This window comes from Felis catus, chromosome D3, assembly GCF_018350175.1.
Source record: "Felis catus isolate Fca126 chromosome D3, F.catus_Fca126_mat1.0, whole genome shotgun sequence".
Taxonomy (NCBI): Eukaryota; Metazoa; Chordata; class Mammalia; order Carnivora; family Felidae; genus Felis; species Felis catus.
In genome coordinates this window covers 7,418,406-7,441,632 of record NC_058379.1, presented here as the reverse complement: position 1 = coordinate 7,441,632, position 23,227 = coordinate 7,418,406, and the positions used below count along the sequence as shown (strand labels likewise).

The following is a 23,227-nucleotide window of genomic DNA, read 5'->3' as shown; positions in this document are numbered from 1 at the left end:
AAGGTAGAAATTCCAGCCATCTCCCTGCGCTTCTCCTTGGAAGAATCTGGAGTGTGAACAGGGCCAGGAGGACCCGTTCCAGGCCTTTTATGTGTTCCTGCAACATTGCCTGAGAAGGCAGAATGATGCCTCTGTCTCCTTTCTGATTCTTGCAGCACATCTGGGGAATGCCGACATGATCCAGCCGGGGCTCATCCCCCTGCAGCCCAACCTGGACTTCATGGACACGTTTGAACCTTTCCAGGGTGAGGACTCGGGGCAGGCAGAGAGCATGGCTGCCGGGATCTCCTTTTGCCCAGGACAGAGCACACTGGTGCTTCCCCTTCGTGGAGGGGACTGTTAGAATGGGCAGAGGGGAAGACTTGGAATTTTTCCAGAACTACCTTTTTTTTTGGTAGTAGTTGCAAGGTCTGGGAAGCTTTTCTGCCACACGGTTCTCTCTCAAGGGAATCGCCATTCTCATTCCTGCGGTCTCAGATCCTCAGGTTTGCCCAGAACCGTAAGCAGTTCTCCCTCTAGGCAGCAGAGGGCGCTGGCAACACAGCCGCCTCCCAGCAGTGTCCTGCAGTTAGAACTGGGCTCATAAGAGCCCACGAAACACCAGGCCTGGGAGTATTTCAGAGCCCACACTAGTTGCCACATGAGCGGTTCCAATCAGAGGGCCTCTTTCTGCAGAGTTACCTCAGGGGGGACCGCCCTCAGGGGGGAATGCCATGGCACTCCTCTGGGTAAGATGGGGCTCAGTGCCCTGTTCGCTTGCATCTTAATTCAAGGATGTGATGGGCACACGGAGCTCAAAGGCCCCCGCCGTTGTCTTTCAGACCTCTTCTCTTCCAGCCGCTCCATTTTTGGTTCCGTGCTGCCTGCTCCTGTCTCAGCACCTGCACCAGATCCCAACAGCCCACCTGCTCAGGTAGAGGGAGTGGGGGCAGGGGGGCCGAGGGCCAGGCTAATAAGTAACCACACAGTCATAAGCAACACACTAGGGCTTGCCAGATCTAGGGCTGAACACACAACTAACGCATAAAGAAGTGATTCTGGCCCTCCTCGAAAGCACGCAGAGATATCCAAGAGGGGAGAGAGACTGTCAGTAAGCAGGCGCCCCTGCCTAAGGCTGCACGTAACCTGTGTGCCGTGAGCTCTGTTCTGACCAGTCTAGAGAGGCTTAGCAAAGAAAAACATGGATCGCTAATAAAAACAAGTTCTGTGTATTTCTCTTACTTTTTACTCAACAATGAACAGTAGTTGGTTATCGGGTGCTGGGGCTGCAGAGCTGAATGAGGCATGGCTCTTTGCCCTCAGGGGCTCTCAGGCTGGTACCCGTATCCAGTTAGACACCAGAAACCTGGCCCCATCTTCTTCCATCTGTTCTGGGAAGAAGTTCTTCTGTAGAGACTGAGATCCTGACAATCGATTCCTTATAGCGTTTCTCTTTTAGGAAGAGGTGACCTCTAGAAGTTGATACGTGAAACTGTCCTGGGGGAACCCCATGAGCAGCTGTGATCCAGGCTGCCTCTGCTCTGTAACAGAAGATGGCAGGGACTTTGGGGGGACCCCTGCTGGACTTCAGAAACAAGATACTCCCAGGCCTAGAGCCAACTGTGTGCAGACAGTCGCTTTGTCTGAGCTCTGTGTTATCATTTAGTCCCTAATGGAAACAAGACCCCTGTGGATGCCTGGGGAGACACAGCTCCGTTCCCCCCAGTTAGCAGCCGTGGGGACGGGAACCATCACCTTGTCCCTCTGTCCGGAGGTTCTGCTCAGGCGCCCACCACACGTTGTTGGACTTTGTGGTGTGTTGTACCAGGAAGTGATGGCAAGTTGTGTGATCCAGCACTTGTCCTTCCTTTCTCAGGAGAGCATCCTGCCAGCCCCTGCTCTCCCCACCGTGAACCTCCCTGATGGCCTCATTTCGCCTCCTGCAGCCACCACCCTAGACCCTACGGATAGGCCGGGCTGCGATCGCGCTCCCCGACCTGGAGACCCCTTTATCCAGCCTACAGACTTCGGTCCCTCTGCACAGCCTCTGAGTGTCCCCCAGCCTTTCCTCCCGGTGTTCACCATGCCCTTGCTGTCTCCCAGCCCTGCCCCGGCGCCTGCTTCCCCTGCTCTGCCGTTAGCCCCGCCCCCGGCCACTGCCTTGAGCCCCCTGGCTCCACCTGCCTTCCTACAGCCGAAGTTTGCTGGAGCCAGCAAGTCGCCCTCCGTCATCACGCACACGGCCTCCGCCACCCTCACCCACGATGCATCTGCCACCACCTTCAGCCAGAGCCAGGGCCTTGTCATCACCACCCACCATCCCACCCCCTCGGTGTCACCCTGTGGCCTGGCACTGCCTCCAGTCACCCGGCCTCCAACCGCTGGGCCTTCTCAACCCTGTTTAACTTTTGTGCAACCCAAACCGGTCTCCTTGACTGGGGGGAGGCCCAAGCAGCCCCCCAAAATAGTGCCTGCTCCCAAACCTGAGCCCGTGTCCTTGGTATTGAAGAATGCTTGCATCGCCTCAGGTAAGTCAGTGGAGGGAAGCCAGAGTCTGGTCTCCCCTTCCTGAGGAATATTTCCCTGTCCCCGAGGCTTGCAAACTTGTCACACACACACACACGCACACGCGCACGCACACACACACACACACACACACACACACACACAGTGACGTGAAAGGAGTGTTCTGATCTGCATGTGTGTGATCTAGTCTCTTATGTATACCCTCTGTTGTTCTTTTAAAGTTAGTCTCAACCCAGTTTGAAAAAGCATGGTCCGGGTGATCTATAATCCGTCCTAGGTCTATAGGTCTATAATCTGTCCCCTTCAAGGAGAAGTTACAAAACAAAGGTCAGGTACCCTTGTGGTCTTGTCTTTCCTGTGGTGAGGAAAGCAATGTCTGAGCAGCAACAGGGGCTATGCTCCTCCTGGGGAGCACTGTGCAGCGGGCCTGGGCCTGGGCCCAGCCAGGCCGCCCGTGGCTCAGGGACACCACCCTCACCTTCTCGTTCTGGCAGCTGCCTTTTCAGGACAACCTCAAGCAGTGATTATGACATCAGGCCCTCTGAAGAGAGAAGGGATGTTGGCTTCTACTGTGTCCCAGTCCAATGTGGTCCTCACGCCTGCCTCCATTGCCCGGGTGAGAGGGCTCTGGACAGACCCTCAGCATCCTTACAACCGCAGTGCGGCCCTGTTCTTGGGTGGTCCTCACCCAGCATGACTATAGTTGGGGGTGACCTCGCTCTCCTGTGTCACTCAGGCTCCTGGAGTCACGGAGTTCCACAGTGGCATCCTGGTGACAGACCTTGGCCATCCCACGAGCAGCCAGCCAGCCCCTGTCTCCCGGCTCTTCTCTCCAGGCACAGTGCAAGAGTCCCTGGTGAAGGGCGAGCAGGCCTCCGCCACGGGTTCCAGTGAGTGTGTGCTCCAGCGGAGCAGTTGGGACTTCGTGGGCCAACTGAGAGCTCCCACTCTGGGTCAGGGAGACCGCCTGTGGGCTTCCCTAGGTTTGGGGCTGGACTCACAGGATGTGCAGTGACATTTTACAAGCCCGAGAGCGGCCCAGGCTAGGAAGTGCTCGGCGTTGTGCCAGATCATCCACAGCAGCAGAAAGGCGGCAAGCGTGTGCGTTGTTGGCAGCTGATGCGCTCGGGGGACCACCGTCCTTGAACTCCTTTAGAAAGGCCTGGCTCTGAGCTGCCTGTTCTGATCCAGAAAAGGGACCGAAGAGTCCTTGTCCGCAGTTTCCAGAAAACGGAAACCACCCAGCCTTGTCTACACATCAACGTAGTCGTCCCTTAGTTTTCAAGAACCTCCCATCTGCTGAACCCATTTCCACAGCGTGGGCCTTCCATTGGCCAGATGGTCGGGGTAGAACTGATTTTGCCCCGTGAAGAGCTGAGAAGCCAGGGGTAAACGATGTGCCCGAGGCTCTGCCCCTCATGGGGGGGGTAGAACCAGAACCCAGGCTCCTTCCTTTCAGATGCCACATCAGAGAGGGAGACCAAAGGTGCCTTCTTGTCTTAAGTAAAAGCAGGGTGTGGCTGCTCCTGGAGCTCTGTGTAAACGGTTGTCTTTTCTGAACAGGAAGACACGAGGAGGAGAGATCTTTGCTTACAGAGATCAGACAGTACAGGGACTTGTCCAAGGAGGATTGGAGGAACAAGGGCCTCCAGTCCAGAAAGACAAAGACAAAGACTGTGAGTCAGGCCCCTACAGTGATGTAAGTTAGGGCTCAGGTGGAGGCCTCTTGTCCTCTGAGGCACAGAACCCTGGGCGCCAGAGCCGCGGGGGGAGTTCTGCCTGAGAGAGCACCACAGGGAGATCGGTGCTCTGAGTGCGCTGAGTGGGGCAGCCCCAGGGGCTCAGAGGGACTCCTGAGAGATGCCAGTGACCAGGGAATGGCTTGCGTGGGAGTAGGCAGGATCGAAGAAAGTATAAGAGAACGTATATGTAGCGTTGAGAGAACAAAAATAAACAGGTACCTGGGTACTTGACACACAGGGTAAGAACCAGAGCCTTACAGACGCTACGGAAACCCCAGGCTGCCTCCACGTGGCTTTTTAGGAGGTTGGGTTAGCAGTCACACCTCCCCTCAAAACTCTCCGTGTCCCCCAAAACCTGTGGCTGGTCCAGCTCAGAACGTGTTCCCACTCCATGTCCAGCCAGCCTTCTTCAGGCCTTGTCCACACCTAACAGAACCTTCCTTGAGGTGTTGGCAAGCATTTCTCCCGTTTTTGATCTGTGGTCGCCGTGGGAGGTTCCGGATGGGTTTCCAGGGTTTGGGATTTGCAGGGGTTCCTCTCATGGGTGAGGACCGTTCCAGCTGCTGTAGCCGGCCATGTTCTAAGAGGAGTCTGTGTTCTTCTCAGGTCGAGATTGCCCAAACTCAGGGCAGGCCTCTCCATGTGCTTCAGAGCAGAGCCCCAGTCCCCAGTCTCCCCAGAACAACTGCTCAGGGAAATCTGCAGACCCCAAAAATGTGGCTGCTCTAAAGGTATCACAGGTCTCTCTCGGGTCTTGATTTCTTTGGAGGGTTGGGGAGGAAAGGAGAATATCAAGGGGCCACTGGGGCAGCTGCGTCCCTTACTAGGGACACAGAGGAAAGAAGGACCACGCACTTGGCTGGTGCTCACCAGGCTGGGGTGTAGCATCAGGACCCTGGACGTTTGCTACCTTAACCTCGAGATCAGGTCCCCTCTTCCCATTCCCCCACCTACCAGTGAGGCCTGAGCCCCGGAATCAGCATCGAGCCCTGTAATATGCCGGGAGGCCACAGCTGGGAACTGGGTCCGTGGAGGAGGGGTCTGAGGGTGACTGGGAGGTGCCGACCAGCAGCAGTCGTGGCCCCTGCCGAGGTGCTCCATTCTGCAGGGAGGGGAGGTGGCCTTACAGAGCACCGCATCACAGTGACCCTTTGATTCCCCAACAGAACCGGCAGATGAAGCATATTTCAGCTGAGCAGAAAAGGCGCTTCAACATCAAGATGGGCTTTGACACCCTTAACAGTTTGATCTCTAATAATTCCAAGCTGGTGAGTGGCATTGGGTGGGTGGGGAGCCGCTTCATTGGCCTCGGCGCCGGGTGGACAGCCCGGGTCGCCGTGGCCGCTGCGGCTTTGACCCCGCCGCCCCTCCCACAGACCAGCCACGCCATCACGCTGCAAAAGACCGTGGAGTACATCACCAAGCTGCAGCAGGAGCGGAGCCAGATGCAGGAGGAAGCCCGGCGGCTGCGGGAGGAAATCGAGGAGCTCAACACCACCATCATGTGAGACTGGGAACGCGGGGCCCGGGGCTGGCGCCTTGCGCTCCTGTGTGCGTGTCACAGAGGCCCCGTCACCCGTAGCCGCCTCTCTGTTGCAGCACTCTGGGTTTTTGTCATCCTCCTCCTTCCGAGGCCCCCCCTCGGGCCTGCCGTGGCCGACAGCGGGCCGGCCCTGCCTGTTCGGTGCCCCGGGTCCAGCTTCACCGCCAGCCGCTCTGAGCTGCCTCTGATTCTGCCTGTTGCAGCTCCTGCCAGCAGCTGCTCCCCGCCACAGGAGTCCCTGTCACCCGGCGCCAGTTCGATCACATGAGAGACATGTTTGACGAGTATGTGAAAAGCCGGACCCTACAGAATTGGAAGTTCTGGATTGTATCTTTGGGTTTTCTTGCTTCTCCCACCCCCGGCTGTGGGTAGGCTGAAACAACAGGCACTGACACCCCAGCGATTTTAGAAAAAACCCACATAAATGGTTGTCGTTGGGCTCATCCAACAGGCGGTGCCGGCTTCCGCCTCGGGAGAGGGGCCTGGCCAGGGCCGTGGCGTGAAGGGAGTCGGTCGTTGGTGACCGTCCCGGCTCACGGCTTCCTGGGGAGGCAGAACAGGCCCGGTTTGCTCTCTCGGTGCCTGGGAAGTAAAGACACTTGGTTGCAAGGAGCTAAAGCCGCTTGTAGAGGCAATCCTGTAGGAAGGAGCTAGGGTCTCATCTGACACCTCCTGGCAGCCGTCTCAGTCCTTGGGGTAACTTACTTAGGGAGGGTGAGTACTGCCCCTGTGATGGATGAGAAACCAGGGCTCACGAACGACTGAGTGGCACAGTCAGGGTTTGAAACCAGCTCCCTCGAGGCTGTTGTCTGGGTTTGGGCCACGTGGCCTCTGATGCTGTCATGAGGCACATGCACCTGAGCGCTGGGGTCTGTCTGGGGCCAAGGCGCGCCCGCACTCAGCTTCCAGATGTCAGCAGGGCCCCTCTGGGGGACAGCTCCTGCCTTGTCCGTACCCTTCCAGCCACATCTCTGCCTCAGACGGTCTGCACACGTGGGAGGTTGGCCACGTGCCTCCACCTTGTTACTGACACACTGAGAAGACGGTTGTTTGGGAGCAGAGGATTTTATCTGCTTTATTTGCACTCTGACGGCTGGTTTTGGAGAGAGGAGAGGTGACAGACACCGGCTCTGTTTTCCTCTGCTTTGCCTGGCTGGCCCAGCCTCCCTCTGCCCTCATCACTGATGGAGCTGGGTGACAGCTGGGATGGGCCAGAACCTCTTTAGGAAAATGGCACGTTCCTCATTGGGCTGAGGCTTGGACCGCAGGCACTCATGGCTCAGACCAAGGAGAAAATGGAGCTCATTGCCTTCACTAAGCTGATTGCCTAGGATGGTTTGGGAGACCTACGTGGAATGTGACTAAGAGCCAGCATGTGTGTTTATCACCAGACACAGGCCTCATCTATCTCTAGACAGACAGCTTCCACCATTTGGTCTGCGGCGTGCCTCTCCTATTCTTGCCGGTATACATAAAGACCGTTGGTTTTCCTGTCGTTGTGCCAGGACCCCGTGCCACACCAAGCAAACCTCTCAGTCCCTGCCTCTGGCCTGCTCAGTGGTCATTAACCTGTTGCTCAGTTACAGTTAGATGGGAACATTTTAGGGGAATGTAAGGGTGCATCTTAACCTAGATGTCTGCCTCTCATCCACTGTCTGTACAGTCACTTGCCCGCCCCGGGGGAATTGATCCTGGGCAAGCCTGTAGCTGGGCTTCATTCTCCCCACTCTTGGTTACATGTTTGCTGGTCCTCCTCCTCGCTTACGTTTTCTTTAACCCACGTGCAATGCAGTTCAGTATCATCATCAAGCCGCTGTTTGAGTCCTTCAAGGGGATGGTGTCCACCAGCAGCCTGGAAGAACTGCACCGGACGGCACTGTCCTGGCTGGACCAGCACTGCTCCCTGCCCGTCCTCAGGCCAAGTGAGTAGGGGCTGCATGGGGGCCGAGGCGCCACGGGGGCTTGCCAGCCCCTGCACGACAGTCTCAGAGAGAGGAGGGCCTTCGCTGCAGACAGCGCTGTAGCCAGGCCAGGCTCCACCGCGAGCAGCCGCTCCAGCAGGGCCGGGAGCGCGGGATGATGCTGTGTAGGAGGCCCCGAGCCGGAATGTGCCAACCGCAGGGCGGGGGCAGAGCCCCTGGCGCCTCTGCTTGGCTTCCTACCATCCCTGGGTGTCACCGTGTTCAGGTCCAGCTTGAGTTTACCGAGCACCTGCCGTTCACCAGGCCGTCTCGGGTGCTTTCAGATGTTTTCTGATTTAATTCTTGTAACTAACAAGGCGACGCCCACACGTTGAGGTTATAGAGGGGTGACGTGAAAACAGGTGGACATACAGGAACGGCTTGGGATTCTCTGCCCGTCTGCAGGATAGGAGGCATGATTCGGAGAGTCACCCTAGGGGCAGAGAGGCTTTGCTGGCATTCGTCCCTCAGTTTGAGCTCAGCGCCTCTGCTTTGGCGGGCGTGAGAATTACCACTCGGGTCGTATGTGTGACACCTTGCGTGCCGTCCGTCGGGCTCAGAGCTGCCGTGTGTGCCTGTGTCCCTGGGCTAACCTTCCCCTTTCTTCCAGCGGTGCTGAACACCCTCCGGCACCTGAGCACCACCACCTCCATTCTGACAGACCCGTCCCAGCTGCCGGAGCAGGCGGCAGAGGCTGTCACCAGAATTGGCAAGAGATCGGGGGAGTCTTAGCGCCTAGCAGGCACGTGGCCGCGCAAGATGCCTCGAGGCTCTTCCCTGCCTGCGGAGAGGATGCTGCACCCCATGCCTCTCCTGATGCGGAGCTCAGGGCCCCCCTCCAACGCCACTGGCCCACCGGGCCGCTCAGAACACTGTGCTCAGGTCTGAAGCAGGTTCGGGTCCTGCCAACAGCAATAGCCCATCTTTGGGAACCCCTTGCTGTGAACTCTCACTCAGCGACCTCAGTCGTGACCTCCCCTGCCCTCGGGCAACCCAGACAAAGTCCTGTCCTGCTGGCGGCCTGCCAGGCCCATGGTGCCGGTGCAGGGAGTAGATGGGACAGAAGGGGCAGGGCCTGCTCCTGTGAGCTATAAGAGGCATAAGGGTTCCTTTCCGGTTCTGTCCTCAGACTTAGAGATACTCGCTCCTGTCACCCCTGGGTACTCGGACGGCTCCGAGTGACTCCTGTGCCACTCTGACATGCCCACGGGGCAGGTGGAAGGCGTCTCTCTCCCCCCCTCAGACTCTGACCTTGTAAGTAGGTTTGGACGGCTGCTCAGGCTTGCGCACGGTAGGCCGCCTCCCACCGCACGAGCCACCAGGGAACCTCAGAACCCGTGTGCACAAGTGGTGGGTGTGAATGCACGCGGGACAAGAAGGAAAGCACGAGCAATGCAAAGCTGCCGCCCTGGCTTAGAAACCCCCTCAGGCGGCACTGTGGAGTGACTTCGTTCTGCCTGGTGTTGTGATGGCCACACGTCGCTGACTTGAAACCGTGGCAGGGACTCGGGTGGGGCCTCCTCGGGCATCGCCTCACTGCATGGCCCTCGTTCTCCGCTTGCTTCCAAGCCATAGCCTCGGGTGAGCCAGCAGTGTTCCATGGATGCGTACAGCCCCAGGGTGGAGCGTCTGAAAGGCCAGACTCCACGGTGCCATCATCGGTCCGGTCATCTTGGTCGGATTGTTCAGCCAGGAGCCCCAAACCGTAACAGTTCTCGGACCAAAGATGTCACTACACCCAAAGTCTGTCCTGTCTCGTGTTTGGAGGAAGAAATTGAGTGTTGACAGGCAGAACTCTGAGGCAGCCAGCCTTCGAGCTGTCTCTGGGCACCTCCAGATCAGGCAGTGAAGAGCTACACCCATATTTGATCAAGGTGGAGGGATGTCGGGGGCCATGGCCTGCTTCCAAACGTGGGAACTGCAGCTGGGGCGTCCAGGCCCGTCCTCTTGCTGTACCTGTCGGAGGAGCCGCGGACGGAAGGGCGGGCGCTCACTCTAACACTCAGGAAGCCCAGCCCAGGGTACCTTCTTGTTGAAAGAATGTGCTTCTAACGTTCTGCTGTGAAGTTCGGAGGGTCAGTGAACTTCCCATTCAACCTCTGTCCTCCCGGCCAGAGATGGAGCCTGGGCGGTGCTGGGCAGGCCGGAAATCCTGGGGCAAGCTTTGTGGGGGCTCCGAGGGCTGCCTCCTGAAAGGTGGGTCCATTTGGAGGCTCCCTCTGCTTCCTGGAGGCCCGCCGAAGGCGCTCGGGGGCAGCCAGCCCTGCCTCAGCCTCAGCTGATGGAGAACAGAGGGGGCGTCCTCTCCCTGCCATCGCTGCCGCGGGTCACCGACCAGCCGCCTGTTCCCTCGTCTGTGCTTCAGCCTCACAGAAGAGCAGCCTGGCGGCATCCCTCAGCCTACCGCGGAAAAACGTGTTTACAGGCCTTCCAGATCACTTCCCTCAGGGGTGAGCACACAAGGCTGGGCTAATCCTTAATATCCACTGGGAGGTGGTAAGAGAACTCGCCCTTCACCCCAGGACAAACGTGAAGTCTCCCTTCAAAAGGGAGAAGACCACCACGGTAAGAACTCATTACGGTCAAAAGGAAAACCACATGATGTCCCCAGCTATGAGGGCTCGTGGAGGGTCATGAGCTCAGTCCCTTCCACAGTTCCTGTGCCTTTGTAAACCGTGTGGATGGCCACAGTGCTTGGCCCACCAAGACCTCTCCTGAATTAGCAGCCTTCCACGCACCCCGTGCTGGGAGTCTTTTTTTTTTTTTTTTTTTTTTTTTTTCTTTAACTCCGTGGGATAAAAAATTGGCCTCCTGCTTCTTTGGCCTACCTCTCCTCCTCTCCCTTTTGCTGAATTGATGTTCATGTTTCTGTTTTGTTGAATATTTAAGGCTGTTGGTCACGTGAGACTTTGAGGTGTGTGCGCGTGTGCGTGTGTGTGTGCGTGTGTGTGTGTGTGTGTGTGTGTGTCCTAGCAGACTGTTAACTAGATGCATGTTTTTGTTTCGAGATAATTACTTAAATCCATTTCTCTTGGTGCTCACAATTACCACGGCTGTAGGGCCACAAAGCTGTATCTCTTCTCACAGACACAATTGTTTCTTGTCCCAGAATCATTTCTTGTTTTGGAATCTTGCTCAATGAACATGGCCAGAGGGGCCCAGCCAGCGTGCAGGGACAGCGAGACCACTCTTCCAGCAGCCTCCAGTGGATGCTGACCATGGGGCTGTGCTTTGTTTACGCTCATTTTCACCCCTGCTCCTGCCTCTACTCCCAGAAAAGAAACATTAAAATGCTGACACTTTGGAGAATTAGAAAAACAATCTGAAAAGGGGGAAAAAAAAAAAAGCCCATCTGGCACATAAATCCGAAAAGCATTTCTGTGAAATCTTTCTGTGCCATTAGTTCCCTTCACACTGCTGCGTGCTCTGTCACAATGAATGGGACATGCAGGGACAGGGCAGGTGCCGCCGTGGGGCTTTCTGAGACTTGGCGGGCTGTCCCTCCGTCTCTGGCCTCTGGTGGTTCTGCACCAGCAGTCACCCTTCACCCACCCAGGATGCTTCAGCCCGTGCACCCTGGCTGCCGTCCAGCCGTTTTTCTCACACTGGAGCAGTGGTCCCAGCATCAGACGTTAGCGTTGATGAGATGCTAGCAGGCATCACGGGCTCTTGTCAGGAGGAAGGAACCCCCAACGCCGCCCTGTTCCTGGAGCCTCTGCAAGGAGAGGTCGCCCATGTGTCCTTGGGCACCCGGCTTCCTCGGCTTCCTGTCCTTGTGACCTGACTCCTTCCCCTTGCTAGAGGTTGGGCCTGAAGGTTTTTCTGCTCTGGCCAATAGAAAGATAAACCTAGACTGTGAGGGAGCGTGGCACCCCACGGTGGTGCCGGCCCCCTTTGTCTCACCCCAGGTGAGGGGGTGCAGTGGTGAGTGACCCGAGAACTAGAAGAACGAGAAGTGGGTTTGTGGTTTCCAGGCTCACAGGCTGTCACAGTGTAGCTGAAGCATGCATCTGCATGGGGCTGGGCTGTCCTCAACGGTCTCTACCCCGCTGCTCACGGCCCCGCACCCCGGGTGCAAGCTGGCCCTCGCGCTCTTTTCTGTCTGGTGGGAAGTTACCTTTCCCTAGAGATACCCTGCTTCCCATTACGCACTTTGCCAGTGGTGACACCCGCCCGCCGCTCGCCGGGATTTAGCTGTGCCAAGTGTTCCTGCAGTCGTGGTCTCGTCGAGGGAGCTGGGTGCCTGATGTGGGCACCATGGCAGCCGTGGGCCGTGGTCTGTGCCTCGTACGTTCAAGAGAATCCTCACCACGTCTGAACACGGACAAAGGGAGAGGAGGGTAGGGCTAGAGGGTGGAAGAGCTTGGACGCTCAACACGTTTGTACCGTTCAGTAGTAGTCTCCTTGGCCTTGAACCCGTCTGATCGGAGAGGCTGCGGGATCAAGGAGAGAGGCCTTAGGACCTACCGTGCACATCCACAGCTGCTCCATTTTCTTTTCCTTCCGAGGACTTGGCTTTCCTGGCTCATCACACGGGGGTTCTGTTTCCTTGTCGGGGTTTTGGCGAAAATCAGCCTTTGAGAAAAGAAAAGGGAACTTTTCATGTTGAATGTTGGCTTTGACTCTGTGTGTGTGTGTGTGTGTGTGTGTGTGTGCGCGCGCGCATGTGCGTGTGCATGTGCTTGCACAAGCCTGCCTGCGTGCATTTACTTAATGGAATTTTATTTTTGTGAAATTCCTTCCCAAGTATGTAGCAAAATTCACCTCCCTCTCCCAGTCAGACTTTTGGTGCCATAGTCAACCCTGGGCATCGCTCATTTGAAGAATTCTTTTCTGGGTTTCTGAACAGAGGTGTGCTACTCGCAAGGCTTGAGGTTCTGGAAGGTTAGGAGACACTGACACATTTTTCCGTAGAGTTTACGTCCTACAGTTGAAGGGTCTGAAGGGCTCTGGCTCAGGAGACATGACTCCAGGCTGTGTCTCTCCCAAGGGAGCTTGAACACAGCCTGTCCCCTACAACGCCCTGCTCTCTCTGTACCCGAACCTTCTCGGACAGCCCTCAAAAGGAAACCGGATTCATCTACTCACTTTGTAACACCACGGCTGAGCCACCATGTTCTCTTCCAGGTTTCAGTTTATTGTGTACCTGGCTCGTTTTTTCTGTTGTGAGCTCTGGTGATTGTGTCAGGGCTCCATTAGGAGGAAGTTTCCTCTCGTGGTCTGAAAAACAAAACCGGAGAAGAGCCTTGTTAATCAGAGGCTCCCTCAGGCCTGTGCCATCCAGAACACCACCCCTCATGCTCCGCTGTTGAGAAGCACGTTTCCACCAGCTGTATTCAACACTACAATGCAGTTTTAAAACTATATTTGCATCCAAGACAATAAAAAGCTGTATTTTTTTGAAAAGCCTGTGACGTGTGGTCTTAAATGGTACTCTGTTGGGCTGTGGAAGAGATGATTCAGGGAGATGGGAACAAAGTGATGCCAAGACGGGCTCACTCATTCTAACCTTGAGGGATGGGTGCAGCCTACGGTGGAGGCCTTGCGGCGAGAAAAGAGGCCCGAGGTGGGCAGGGGTTCCTGAAGAGAGGCTGCTGGAAGGGCCTGTGACAGAAGCCCAAAATGACCAATTCTTCCCATGAACTCTCCAGGGCCTGGTGTTCCAGGCCTTTCCCAGGTGGACAGAGCTCAGTGGTGCTTGTACAAGCTGCCCATGTTCCTGTCGGGAACCTGGGCAGATGGCACCTGGCCCATGCTGTTGAACAGGGTGGTTGTGAGGTTCACATAAAACCACGTCAGGGTGTGCAGTCACCCATGGAGCACTGTACTTAGTATAGTCGGGGTGCCTGGGTGGCTCAGTCGGTTAAGCGTCCGACTTTGTCTCAGGTCATGACCTCGCGGTTCGTGAGTTCGAGCCCTGCGTCGGGCTCTGTGCGGACAGCTAGGAGCCTGGAGCCTGCTTCCGATTCTGGGTCTCCCTCTCTCTCTGGCCCTTCCCCTCTCGAGCTCTGTCTCTCTCTCTCTCTCTCTCTCTCTCTCTCTCTCTCTCTCTCTCTCTCAAAAATAAACAACCATTAAAAAAAAGAAATTAAAAAAGTATAGGTCCCATCAGAATGGCTAACACTGGCCCCAGGGCTGAAAGTCTTCTGAGTCATGGTGATGGCCCCAGGGAGCTGTGGTCTCCCTGCTGACCATGGACCCAAAACCATAGGTGGAAAACGCAGGGAAGTTGAGCAGCAAAGATGTCCCGTTGCCGTGCTGAGAAGACTTTGATGATCTGTGTTTAATTTAGAAGCTTCTCTCTTTTCCATACCATCTTCCTGCGTCCCCCACTGCAGTCACTTGTGCCTGGAAGGTGACCCAGTGAGCCAACCAACTCGTGCTACCTCTTGCGGGCGGCCTAGCTCCTGTACGGAGCTGCCAGCCTGTCTCACCAAACGGCCCAGATCTGAATCTCTGACTAAAATGCTGTGGGTTGATACACCGGCTCTTGTCTGATCAAACCTGATGCCTCCCCCAAAGAAAAAGTCTCAGTGACACAAAGCAAGATTTTAGGTCTTGAGAACAGGAGGCCCTAGAAAGAAGTGAGTGGTTCTCAGACTCCTCTGGGCTGAAGAAACTCAATTTCCATTGAGCAACAGGTGTCTGCTTTGCTCTTTTTAAGTTTTTGAACGCAGCTCCATGTCATGTGTGGAATCTTGAAAGATGCTTGGGACGGGGCGCCTGGTGACTCAGTCAGTTAAGCATCTGACTCTTGATTTCAGCTCAGGTCATGATCTCATGGTCATGAGATCCAGCCTCAAGTCCGGCTTGGCACGGAGCCTGCTTGGGATTCTCTCCCTCTCTCTCTGCCCCCTCCCTCTCTTGTGCACCTGCACTCTCTTCGTTCTCTCGAAATAAATGTAGACTTTTGAGGAAAAAAAAAATGCTAGGGACATAATTCGGAGAAGAGGGTTAAGTTTCGATAGACTGGGAGAAGGGAGACAGAGCGAGCAGAGGGAGTGAGGCCAGTGTTCTAGAGACTTCTTTCGCATCAGGCTCTGGGCTCCATGGGGCATGCGTGCCCCTGGATAGTTCTCAACCTGGTGGTGTTGCTATTCCCATTTCATAGAAGAAGAAATCAAAGTAGTTGCCGAGGTATTAAGGCCACATGGATCAGAGAAGTCTAAAGAATCATTTTATTTTTTACCTTGTAAATAGCCTCTCCACCCACCAAATGGGGAGGATAATCCTTGACTTGTCCTTCCCCTCCCCTCCCCTCCCCTCCCTCACCTCTCCTAATGCCAAGTCTGGTCAAGTTCATCTTTTAAATCTCTTCCAAATACATTACCCACTTTGCTCCATGCCGCTGCTGTCACCAGATCCAGGTTGCCGTTATTTCTCAGCCAGTTCACATAACAGGGCCCCACTTGCTCTGTCTTGTGGTCTTCATCATAGTGTGAGTTTGGAAAAGCCCAGGTCCAGCCACGTCACTCCTGTGCTCAGTCCATCCAGGCCTTCCAGATGAGGGCCAAGCCCTGGTGTCTATTTCCCCCACCCCGCCCCATCTTGCCCCTCTGGCCCCTGCTCACTTTCCCCACCTCATTTTCGCTCGTTTCGGTTCTTTGAATGTACCATGTTCCGTTGCATGTTGTTTCACTGTTAAGGTTTTTCCAAGGCTTCTTTCCTCTGCCCAAGCCTCCCCCCATCTCCACGCCTTCTCCTGGCTCACTCCCATTCTTTCTTCCAGTCCCATTTCTGAGACCTCAGGTCTTCTGAAGCAGGTGCATGGAGTCAGGCCTCAGAGCACCCTGTGTCTGCTCAGGACACCTGTTGAGTTTGTCATTATCATTTATCTTCCCTAACAGGCCCTGAGGCCCAGTGGGGACAGGGACCCGGTGCTGATGGTCACTGCTGTGCCTAGCACAGAACTGTCGCACAGCAGGTGCACAGGTAACCTGCTGAATGAGCCCTCCAGCATTCCAGCAACCCAGCTGCCCTTTCCTCACATTTGCATCAGAGAGGTGGGGGTATGCGGGCGTGAGAGGGGGAGGGGGACCATCAGCAGGTGCAGATGTCAAGCTGATGTAGATGTTGAGGTTAAGTGGTTGACCTTAACGTGTTTAACTTTTTCCTTTTTTTTTTAGTGTTTATTTACTTATTTTTGACAGAGAAAGAGAGAGAGATCGCGTGAGTGGGGAAAGGCAGAGAGAGGATCCCAAGCAGGCTCTGTGCTGTCAGCACAGAGCCCGCTCAGGGCTTGAACTCACAAACCGTGAGATCATGACCTGAGCTGACGTCCAGAGTCGGACGCTTAACTGACTAAATCACCCAGATACCCCTTACATGTTTAATGTAGAACATCAGCTTTAGTAATTTAGATTGCAAATAGAACAATCTCTAACTGACATTTGAAAGCATTTCACTAGGGCACCTGGGTGGCTCAGTCGGTTAAGCATCTGGCTTCGGCTCAGGTCATGATCTCCCAGTTTGTGGGTTCAAGCCCCGCATTGGGCTCTGTGCTGACAGCTCGGAACCTGGAGCCTGCTTCAGATTCTGTGTCTCCCGCTCTCTCTGTCTCAGAAATAAACATTAAACAAAAATTTAAAAATAGTAAATGTGCTTTTTAGTACTATTTACAGAATTGCATACCTGCAATAGTGTTGGTCATTTAAAGGCTCCTAAAGGCTTTGTCAAAAGCTACAAAGTCACAGTTAATACGAAACCTGGGGACTGGGGAGTTCTTATTGATCAGATTTTCTGTTTCACAGAATCATTAGCTAGAAAACCCTTATTGTTTAAAGAGGGAAAAGCTTTCTAAGATAAGAGCCTACTTTCCTGCCTTAATGGGTATGGTGCAGCAAACAATCTAATCTCTTGATCTAGTCTGACTGATTTTCTTTCCTGGGGGACGACCAAACAGCGCTGGCTGGTTCCATTACAAACGTCGTCTTGTCGTCGTGGGAGTGGGGCCTGTGTGAGCGGCAGGGTAGCAGCCCCTCCCACCTGCCCCTCACCCATCCGGCAGCCCAGATTCTAGCCTGTTGGTGTCTCCTGGTGTCCCCAGCCCGCCCATCAGTGTCACTGAATGACCGACCTTTCCCTGGGATACACATAAGCTGCTCCGGTTCTGTGCCTCTCGTCCAACCCCGGCCAGGGGTTTGCCCCACTGTGCCCCCTTTCCTTCCAGTCTTCGATCAAGAAGCATGCGCTAAAGGCCAGATCTCAGCTCAGCTCAGGGAACTGTGCAGTGACTTTACTGGAGACACCGCCAACTCTGTCCTGATACTGAGTGATGGGGGTCAGCACAGGGTGCCCTTGAGGTCCTGAAGGAGCCCCGGCAGCCCATCTTGGGGGGCGCCGGGAATGTCCCCGTGGCAGGTGCCTGAGCCGAGCCAGCAGCCAGCGGGACAGGCAGAGTTAGGCAGAGTTAGCCAGGCAGAGGGGGCAGATCCCTCAGGGAAGAAGCGCACGCTCCTCACGGACACCGCTCCCCTGAGGCCGAGGCCCAGCGACACCTGCATTGACAGGCCTCCCCCTCTCCCCGCAGGGGCTTTTTCTCATCCTTATCTCTTCTGTCTGCTGTGTTCTCCTTTTCCAATTGACTCACGCCTCTCCATGTACCCGTTTCTCTTTCTCAAGTCTCTCTGCCTCTAACCACCCGTTAACTTTCTGTCTCCCCTGCCCCTTCGAAGCCTGATCGTCCCCAAATATTCTGCGTCTCGCTCCATAGTGTTGCCAGCCGCCCGATTGCTCAAGCCGAAACTGCAGACGGTCCCCTCCCGGTTCTTCTCCCTTCACGCCCCACCTTCAATCTGTCGGTAAATCCTGTCAGTGATCCCTCCAGAATCATCACAAGTCCACTCTTCTCCCCACTCCCCCTGCCACCACCTCGAGGGGCCCCCGTGATATCTTCCACGCTCCGCGTCACCCATTCCCCACAGAGCTAGAGGGACCTTGTGTTTTTAAAAATGTCTATTTGTTTTGAGAGCGAGAGAGGGAGGGAGCACGAGGGGGAGGGGGGGAGGGGCAGAGAGAGAGGGAGAGAGAATCCCAAGCAGTCTCCATGCTCAGCGCAGAGCCCGAAGCAGGGCTCGAACTCAAGAACCGCGGGACCGTGACCTGAGCCGAAGTCAAGGTCACACATTTAACCGACTGAGCCCCCCGGCACCCCTGGAGTGACCTTATTAAAGACACTGCGTTGTCTCCCCCGCTCAAACTTCCAGTGGTTTCCTGCTGCGTTTCGAATAAAGTCCAAACTCTTCGCCATCTGGCTTCCGACTGCCTCGGGCAAGTGACACCCTTTCTGGGCCTGAGCGTCCCCGTCTAGAAAATGCGGATAAAATCGTGCCGGCCCCACTTCCACGCTGAAGGATTGAAGCGAGCCCCGTTTACAGTCAGCTCCTCCCCACCTTCCCCGGGCCCAACATCGCACCCTCGCCCGACTCTCTTGCGTGTCATTAACGCTACCGCAAAAGACCATCCCCCCTCTTTGATACCCTGGCGGCGGCATCCCGACTCCCCCTGCCCCGCGGCATCCTGCCTGGCTCCCTCTCAGGCACCAGATCGTGTGCTGTGAATTCTTTCTGGGAAATGTCGCTGCCTGGGGCGCCGTCCGGTGCCAGGGAACAGCTGCTTCAGAGCTGAGAAGTATCAGAACTGTCAGAGTTGAGAAGGAGCCTAACTTCCCAGCTTAGGTCTAAAAAAGTCAGGAAATAGCTAGCGTTCGGCTTGCTAATATTCATCCCTGTTTAAAAAATGTGCCTTCCTCCCAGCACTTCAGAACTTCCTGTTCTTCTAGAATAAAGTCCCCCAGTCCTTAGCGTGGCGTTCAGTGGAGCACTAACTCCAAGTGTCCTCCCTGCCAGTGGCACCGCCCAGGTTCCAGGCTAAGCGGACTCCCTGTGACCGTTAGCTACGCCCCGTGCTCCCCCCCGGGAGGCCCTGCGCTCTGTCCCTCTCTGCAGGCCGCCACCCCACGCCGGGCTTCGAACTACCACCGGTGCTCCATTTCTGTCACTTACGTCATGTGGCACCTTCTGCTTGGTCATGTCACTCTCGGTACTGCCCTCGCGTCATTGCCCCCACCGAAGGACAGGGACCACGTCTCGTTTTATCAGCCATCTACCGTAGCACGTAGTTTCGGTGTCCCTGGTGCCTAGCCAGCTCGTGGGTTAGGTCGTATCTACCACTGCGTGCCACAGGTGATGCAACACCCTATGAAGCAGGTACTATTATCATCCCCACTTTAGAGATAAGGAAGTTGAGGCTTAGAGAAGCACACCACTTGCCCAGCGGCGCTATCACCAAGTGCAAATCTGAGCTCTAGACCTGGGTGTGTCTGGTAGCAATAACATGTGCCAGCAGCCAGCCTGGAGGCTTCTACCGTGGTGCCATTTGTATCCTCAGAAGACCCTGGGTGGTAAGAATTGTTATCCTTATTTTCCACAGGCGTGAACTCAGGCTTACCGTTCGTGACAAGAACACTGGACAAAGCAGGAGAGGAAGGGAACGTCCTCAACCCGATAAAGGCGTCTGAGGAGACCCCACAGCTAATGTATTTACCGGTGAAGGCCGAATGCTTTCCCTCTAGGACGGGCACAGATTCAACACTGTCCTGGAGGTTCTAGTCAGCACAGTTAGGCGACACATAGAAATACGAGACGTTCCAACTGGAGGAAAAAAAAAAAAAAAAAGACACTAAAACTCTCTGCGTGCAGATGACATCGTGCTATATATAGAAAACCCTGAAGGATATACACGCGCACATAAACCTAGTAGAGCCAGCAAATGAGTTCAGCAAGGTCACAGGACACAAGAGCATCACACAAAAATCGGCTGCATTTCTGGGCGTTAGCAATACACAGCCCAACAGAGAAATTAAGAAAACAACTCCATGTACGATGGCGTCAAAAGGAAGAAAATTCTTGGGAGTAAATCGAGCAAGTGCAAGACTTTTACCCTGAAAACTACCGAACAAAGTTGAGGAGTATTATTCTGCCCTCAAAGGGGATGAAGCCCTGACCCCATGCTGCCATGTGGATGGACCTCAAAAACACCGTGCCACCTTGAAGGAGCCAGACACAAAAGGCCACACAGTGTAAGATTCCGTGTATGGAACACCCAGAAGAGGTAAATCCACGGAGACAGAGAGCAGATTGGCGTTGCCAGGGCCAGCGGGGGAGGGAGAGTAGCAGTGGCTGCTTAATGGGTGGGTATGCGGGGGGCGGTGGGGGGGGGGGTACCTGGGTGGCTCAGTCGGTTAAGCGTCCAACTTCGGCTCAGGTCGTGATCTCATGGTTTGTGAGTTCGGGCCGCGTGTTGGGCTCTGTGCTGACAGCTCAGAGCCTGGAGCCTGTTTCGGAGTCTGTGTCTCCCTCTCTCTCTGCCCCTTACCCACTCACTCTCTCTCTCTCCTTCGAAAATAAATAAACGTTGAAAAAAACAAGGCCACATATTGTAGGATTCCATTTATATTAAGTGCCCAGAATAGGCAAATCCATAGACAAAAAGTAGATTAGTGGTGGGGCGCCCGGCCGGCTCAGTTGGTAGAGCGTGCGACTCTTGCCTGATGTCAAGGTTGTGAGTTTGAGCCCCACATTGGGTGTAGAGATTACTAAAAATAATAAATAAACTTAGAAAGAAAAAGAAAAAAAAAGAGTAGATTAGTGGTTTCCAGGAGCTGGAGGAGGAATAGGGGACTAGGGAATGACTGCTAAGGAGTATAGGGCTTCTTTTGGGGGTGCTGAGAATGTTCTGGAATCAGATTTCTGTGATGGTTGAACATATATACACACATGCACATACACATATACATATACGCACACACTACCAGGTTGCATACTTTAGAGAGATGACCTAATTTGTCTAAGGTTACATCACATACAGAAAGTACAGGACCAGAACCTAGAACCGGAACCTAAACCAGAACCTGGTACCCGAGAACATCTGCTCTTATTAACTAACACCAATGCTGTTGGAGGCAGAATGTTTCCGGGGCCGTTGAATAAGTAAATTAAGAAAGTTGGGATCTGGGGGCACCTGGGTGGCTCAGTCGGTTAAGCGTCCGACTTCGGCTCAGGTCGCGATCTCATGGTTTGTGAGTTCGAGCCGCGTGTTGGGCTCTGTGCTGACAGCTGAGAGCCTGGAGCCTGCCTAGGATTCTGTGTCTCCTTCTCTCTCTCTGCCCCTCCCCAGCTTGCACTCTGTGTTTCTCTCTCTTTCGGAAATAAACATTAAAAAATAAAAAGATAAAAAAAAAGTTGGGGTCTGAAAGAGCCTTAGAAGTGTCATACTGAGTATTCCTTCTCATTATAAACTACTATAGTTTGGGATCATTCACAAAAGGGCAGGGGGAAGTCGCACCACGTGGGTTACGCTAGAGGTCGCTTGTGCCCCTGCCCAGCTGCTTCTGTTGTGCCTGTCAGCTGGGAGTCTGAGACGCAGATTCAGGGCCGTGAAGAGCGGACCCCAGGCTGCTTTCAGCGATCGGGGAGAAGAGACAAACCCCCTGCTCCAGTGAACAGCCTTGGGCCAAAGACTGTTACCTTCCCTGGTCCTTGTAAAACCCCTCAAACGCCCCATGTTTCAACCTCTTTTTCTCCACACGGCTATTTTTTTCAAAATGGGAAACTGTGTTTATCTTCCTGATTCCTGAAATAATACATTCCTAATTTTAGAATATTTGGAAACTACATAAAAATAGAAAGAAAATTATCCTGGCCTTATCCCAGTCTTGCTTTCTGTCCATATAGGCTCTCTCTCTAGAACTCAGGGGGAGCTCACACGATGGACTCAGAAATCCACTGCCCATCATGCGGGGGCACTGTGTCCCCCACAGGCCTCTCCCAGCCAGGGACCGCGTCAGGGACGCTGACATTTCTGCTCATTTCTGAGGGACACGAGGTTCCTCTGACAAGTGACTCGGCACATTTCCCCACAGCCTCGCCAATCTGTCTTAGAAAAGTGCTTCAGGGGGCGCCTGGGTGGCTCAGTCGGTTGAGCCTCCGACTTTGGCTCTGGTCATGATCTTGCGGTTCCTGAGTTCAAGCCCCGTGTCTGGCTCTGTGCTGACAGCTCAGAGCCTGGAACCTGCTTTGGATTCTGTCTCCCTCTCTCTCTTTCTGCCCCTCCCCCTCTCCCCCACCCTCTCAAAAATAAATAAACATTAAAAGAAAAGAAAAGCACTTCAGTCTAACATGCTGCCACCAGCCTTCTGTTCCACGGGGGCCCGGGGCCTGGCCTCAGTCCCCCCTGCGCCTCCGCTGCCCCTCACAGTTTTGCTACTGCTGAGCCTTTGGTATGGAGATTCCCACCTTGGCACCTGCTCCTCAGATGACCTTCCCTGACGCAGGTTTCCTGGTGTGTTTCTGATATTGTCACGAATGCTGTTAGCCCCCGCCCCCTTTCCCCCCCTCCCGCCCACCCCGGGTGTGTGTCTGTCTGTGTCCAGTCTGTGATCAGCTCCTTAGGAAATTCCACCAGGAGAGAATAGCAGGAGAGGGTCAGCAGGATGGAATCCTCTGCGAGACAGACACCTACTTCCGGAAGTGGCTGAGTAGGCCTTTCGCATCATCAGGCCTTATCGTGTGTAAAGCCTGTGCTGATATGACCTCCTATTCATTTGCTTTTCTTGGTTACTAGTAAGGTTCAGCCTAGTTTCACATTTACTGGTTATTTGATTTCTTAGTTTACATTTAACCACTTCTTTGTCTTCTCTTCTCTCTCCTCCTCCTCATTCGTTATCTGATTACCCCCTCTATTTCCTTTTTAGTTTTCCTCTCACCTCTTAATTCTCCAGAACAAGAAGATGACCTTACTTAAAAATCTTTTTCTTAAAGCTTGATATTGCCTGTTCTTCCTTTATAAATCAGGCGACTTTAAGCTTCTACTCAGCTTCAGAGAGTGTCGTATTAATCCTATCGTATTAGATCCTAGTAGTTTTTGCTTCCCTGTGACTCTGGAACATTTGTTTTCCTTTCCTCTGTGAGTCAGTGATATTGGGTTTTTTTTTTTTTAAGTCATTACTTTGGAGTGTCTTGAGCACAGGACATACCGTGGAAATGAGTAGATGGAGGAGATACTAAATTTCTGACAAAATGCCAGAATCTGATGGTCTTTTTGCCTCTTTCCGGGTTTTGGCAGATTGTCACCGAAAGAAATTCTAATTACACGTGGGTCCTTGTTAGCTGAATTCCAGGTAACTTAGGTGCCAAAGTTTTATTTACCTCATCAGTGAAGGAATCAGTCAGCACAGCACAACTGGCTCAAAGGATAATACGTGAAGGTGACATCTCCTTTTCTCTGTGTCTCCATCGTCATTGAGGGAACGAGTGCTGGAACGAAATGGGAAGGGAGGTGTTTGACTGCCTCACCCTCACCGCCACTAAAACCCTCTTCACCTCTGGGGTTACTTCTCTACCAGAGAGGAATGATCTGTACCTTATCAATTGTCTACGAATTTCTACACATTTTCTGCAATTTCCACAAATTCACAG

General features: G+C 54.2%; 1 protein-coding gene across 1 annotated transcript in view; it reads left to right on the top strand.

Moving 5' to 3' along the window:
- The window catches only part of MLXIP (MLX interacting protein), a 60,556-nt gene extending 47,399 nt beyond the window's left edge, over window positions 1-13,157 (top strand). Inside the window, exons 7-17 of the mRNA XM_045041108.1 lie at window positions 156-245; window positions 822-913; window positions 1,856-2,507; window positions 3,000-3,121; window positions 3,242-3,395; window positions 4,854-4,978; window positions 5,414-5,515; window positions 5,624-5,751; window positions 5,994-6,117; window positions 7,583-7,712; window positions 8,362-13,157. Of these exons, the coding sequence (XP_044897043.1) occupies window positions 156-245; window positions 822-913; window positions 1,856-2,507; window positions 3,000-3,121; window positions 3,242-3,395; window positions 4,854-4,978; window positions 5,414-5,515; window positions 5,624-5,751; window positions 5,994-6,117; window positions 7,583-7,712; window positions 8,362-8,483 (1,841 nt within the window). The 3' untranslated portion in view covers window positions 8,484-13,157. The remainder of the gene's footprint in view (window positions 1-155; window positions 246-821; window positions 914-1,855; window positions 2,508-2,999; window positions 3,122-3,241; window positions 3,396-4,853; window positions 4,979-5,413; window positions 5,516-5,623; window positions 5,752-5,993; window positions 6,118-7,582; window positions 7,713-8,361) is intronic.
- The last annotated feature ends 10,070 nt before the right edge of the window (window positions 13,158-23,227 follow it).